General features: G+C 41.7%; 1 protein-coding gene across 1 annotated transcript; it reads right to left on the reverse strand.

The window, feature by feature from the left end:
• Positions 1-272: 272 nt before the first annotated feature.
• On the reverse strand, positions 273-4,117 carry LOC101987493 (nesprin-1-like; the record flags this gene model as incomplete). Its single annotated transcript, XM_005372335.1, has 3 exons — positions 273-385; positions 1,550-1,757; positions 3,914-4,117. Coding segments are annotated over 3 exons (525 nt in total), but the record flags the coding sequence as incomplete, so codon positions are not given.
• Positions 4,118-4,761: the final 644 nt, after the last annotated feature.

Below are 4,761 nucleotides of genomic sequence, written 5' to 3' on the forward strand. Positions count from 1 at the left end.
CAGAATCCGCATCAGTATCATGGCATCCACATCAGCACCGCGAAATCTACATTAGCATCCCAGAATTCGCATAAGTATCATGGCATCCACATCAGCATCACAGCATCCACATCAACATCACGGAATCCATATCAGCATCACAGCATCCACACCAACATCATGACATCCACATCAGTATCACAGCATCCACATTAGCATCACAGAATCCACATCAGCGTCATGGTATCCATATCAGCATCATGGTATCCATATCAATATCATAGCATCCATACCTGAAGATCCTGGAGCCTGGCTTCTAGAACTTGGCTATCACCAGTTAGATCAGAAGAGTTTCTGGCTGCTGTTTTTGCTCCTGAAAACCATTCTTGGAATTCCTGCATAGAATCTTTTGAAAATGAACAAAAGGAGAGATAAATCCAAAATGCTGAGTGTGCTCCTAGGATTGTCACAATAAATTATTGCTGTTTCCAACCCATTTCATCCTTCTTTTAAAAATACTTCAAAAAGAAAACAATAAGATAGAAAATATAATGTGATTTACAGCCATGAGTATTTATGGTAGGGTGGAGAAGTTACCTCAAAGAGACTGAAAAGTAATAAAATACTTGGAATGTTTGATTTCCTTTTTTTTTGGGAAAGAATTTGTAAGAATGCCAGGAGAAACAAGCTCAGGAGTGCCAAAGACATGTGTGTGTTTGCATGTGCATGTGTGTCCACATGTTATGTGTTTGCATGTGCTTTTCTGTGCATGTGTGTGGAGGCCAGAAGTTACATCAGGTGTCTTCCTCTGTTTCCATCCCTCTTTATTTGCTGAGATAGGGTCTTTCACTGACCTGGGGTTCAGGATTCGGTCAGACTTGTTGGCTAGTGCCCTGAAGGTGTTTAACCATCTCTGCCTTCCCAGCACTAGGAATACAGATATATGCTATCAGAGACAGCTTTTTGTGTACGTGCAGGGGATCCAGACTCAGCTCCCCATGCTTCAACAGCAAGCTGCTTACCCATAAACCCTCTCTCAATCCCTTAAAGAAAGATTTCCTTTATTGTCACTTCCTTGTTTTACTACTTTGACTTAGAAAGCCACTATGCCCCCACATCAGAGTGGAACAAAGATTCTCAGAATAGAGACAGGGAGAGGGAATTTTCTGGACCATACGGCTTCCATTGTTATGGCCTCTCCCAACATCCATGTTTACAGCAATGACTCATCCTAGCATGAAAAAGTGTCCTTAGCTATTTGGGTAGCGGTTGCTGACCTCTTGAACAGAGGTAGTTCTTCATGTGCATAAGTTCTTATATGGAAGATCCAGGTTAAGGTCAGAATAATCAAGATGGGTAGACTCCTGTTTTCTCAAAGAGAATAGGAAAACATTCTTTGAGAGGCTAGACCTGCTGGAACAGAACGTTACTCAATCTCAGAGCATGAACGAATTTAAAACAATAATCAAACTTGAAGGTTTGCTCAAACTTTTACTGGCAGTTTCTGAATAGCCTTTGGTCCAAACAACCTCTCATAAGCAGTGATTCAGACTAAAGCCCTTCAACTCACCACTGAAGTGTTTTTCCAGAGACTCCTGCATGCTGGCCTGGGTTTGGGAGCATAGCTGGCTTGTGGCTTCATGTTTCTTTATTAACCCAGTCATTGCCCTGCCCAGGCTCTCCAACTCCACTGAGTGGTACTTCCGGCACAGACCGTTGAGATTTTCTTGGGTGGAGCTGATGTTTTTTTGTTGACTTTGAAGTTCTTTTTGTATGTCCTAGGTGGTAAAAGCACATTGTGAATACACTCTGTAGGACACTTATTCCATTCAAGAAAAATAATATCATTATTTCACTCTGGTATTTTTTTAAAATATGAAATTAACAATGTAGAAACCTCCTCAGTTGTGTATATTCGTGGGTGGGATTTAAAAGAATCTTTAGCTTGGCAGTGGTGGTGTATGCCTTTAATCCCAGCACTTGGGAGACAGAGGCAAGTGGATCTCAGTGAGTTTGAGGTCAACCTGGTCGACAAAGCAAGGCAACTAGGACTGTTATATAGAAAAACCCTGTCTCGGAAAACTGAAACAAACAAACAAAAACATCTTTTATATATGGTAAGGAGCTATACTCATGGAACCTTATCAGAGTGATCACCTAAACAAGACATGTACAATGACAATACCGGTTGACGTCTCAGCATGGATGGAGGGAATCTCATAAGACCTCGTCCCTAGACAAAGAGCTACAGGGAGTTCATGACTGTTGAGACAAGGAGATTCAGTCTTCTCTAGGGTCAGGCTCCCTGATAGCTTATTCAGTACCAGTTGGTCAGCCCTAAACACATGCACATATGATTAATATTAAATGGACTCAGGTTATACCCACACAACAATAATAATAATTTAAGAAGAGGTAGGTTATGAATTTGAGAGGAAGGGGGTGACATAGGAGTAGAAGGGGGAAGGGTTGGTATAGTAATGATGTAAATACAATAAATACAATACTTAAGCATATATATATAAGCTATATATATATATATAGAGAGAGAGAGAGAGAGAGAGAGAAAGACAGAGACAGAGAGACAGAAAGAGACATGTATAGTATCTATCTTTTAGTGTGTATGTGTGAGTGTCTGTTCATTCATGTGTTTACAAGTATGCATGCACATGTATATGCATGCATGTGGAACTCATAGACAACTACCAAAAGCTTTCCATCTTGATTTTTGAGACAGGGTATCTTATTGAACTAGAGTTTATCTTATTTATTTTATTTTTTTTTGAGACAAGATCTCTCATTGGTCTGGAGGTCACCTTGTTTATTTGAGACAGGGTCTCTGGCTGAACTGACTCAACTAGGCTGGCCAAGTCCCAAGGACTTACCTGCCTCCATCCACAGCACTAAGGTTACAATTTTGAATCAAATCCACAGGTTTTTTTTTTTTTAGAGGTTAGTTTACATCCTCAGGCTTATCCAGCAAGCAGGTTACCAACTGAGCTATCTCCCAGTCCTGTATTGATTCTTTAATGAAGTATGCCAGTCCCACTTAGTAACAAACAGCTATTAGCAAGTGGTTAGAATCTGGGCACGCACATGCACACACGCACAATTTGTTTAAAGCTCCATGTCCTTATTTATAGCTTAGTATAAAGCTATGCTAAGGAAGAGCAGGGCCAGGGCTGGAGAAATAGCTCAGTGGTTAGTGTCCATTGCTGCTCTCTCAGAAGACCCAGTTTGGTTCCCAACACTCAGGTTAGGTAGCTCACAAAAACCTGTAACTCGTACTCCGAGCCTTTTTCTGTACTCTTCTATACTCTCTGGGTACCTGGATTCACAAGTGAAGAAACACCACACACACACACACACACACACACACACACACACACACACACGGAGAGAAAACAATCTTTTTCAAAAGAACAATGTTTAAAAGTCAATACAATATACATACTGTACAAACACTTGAGCAGGGTTGTCATCTGTTAACACGAAGAGAGGACATAGGATGATTTCCTTACTTAAAGAAAATCACAACATTCTACAGATGAAAGTGTTCAAATTAAACACAAAGATAATTAAGTAATGATAAATCATTTGAGGCTCAAAAATTGATACAAAGTCAAACAGGCCCCTCACAGTCTTCACCCTTTTACAAAAAGATACACACACACACACACACACACACACACGCACACGCACACGCACACGCACATGCACACATACACACATGTAACTGGCAGGCAGGGCCGACAGCAATGCATTCTATCAACTTTTTGCCCATCTTTTGCTTTTTTAATGCTCGCATTTACTTCTCATGCCACTAACTCTGCCGGGAGGCTGAAAGCAGACATTATGTGTTCATCACAGTCACAAAATGGGAGAATAACTTGAGATTTCAAGTAGAAACACAGAAGGTTCGTTTTGGACTTACCTTGACTTTCTTCAGCCCTTCACAAGTCCCAGTTTGGGCACACCTGGCCAGCGATTCCTCCACGTTGATCAGCCACGTTGTTATGTCCTTGACAAACCTCTCCACTTGGGTACTCTGAGCCGTGAAATCCTTCAGGGTTCCCTTTGCTTCCTCGGTGGTTTCTTTGGCGTGCTCCAGTTTCTGCCGTAAGTCTGCTTCTATAAACTGATTATAAAGCAAGAGTTCGTGAAAGTCTGGGAGGACCAAAAACACACTCACCAGCCTGGAATTCTGTTTACGCGGAACTCCATCGAGAACACATTAGGCTCACCATGGAAGCCTCTCCAGTACTAATAGCTTTTCCCAGGATGGAAAACCAGCGAGTGTGGGCTGCCAAACACATTGAGTGACGGCAAAGAGCAGGGCTGCAGTTACTCTGGACTTCAATAGAGTGTGGTTTGGATGGGGGTTCCAGGGAAGGGAAGAGTACATCCTAAAAGCGAAGCTGGACCAAAAGTCTGCTGTTAATTCTCCACAAGGAACAGTCACACAGGCCTGCCTGGATGTGATGATTGGAGGAACCCTGCCATAAGGTTTAATGGTGAACCGATTTTATCCCTTAAGATTGCAGTAGGGTTATTTTCTTTCTTCTCCTAAGATGAGGTATTTCAGGAAAGCTGAGTTTTGTGGCTCCCAAGTTAATAAAGGGGATTACAACTACTCTAAACTGAAAAAGGTCTTAATCCTACATCTCAATGATCAGTGCAGTTTGGCAAAATCATCAAACATAAAGGTTTGATGTCTTTTCTTAACTCCTGGATCAGAGCAGCTTTGAGCAAGGAGCTAAGAGCCTCCTTTCTTCCTGCGTC

Source organism: Microtus ochrogaster, unplaced genomic scaffold (assembly GCF_000317375.1).
Source record: "Microtus ochrogaster isolate Prairie Vole_2 unplaced genomic scaffold, MicOch1.0 UNK1668, whole genome shotgun sequence".
Lineage (NCBI taxonomy): Eukaryota > Metazoa > Chordata > Mammalia > Rodentia > Cricetidae > Microtus > Microtus ochrogaster.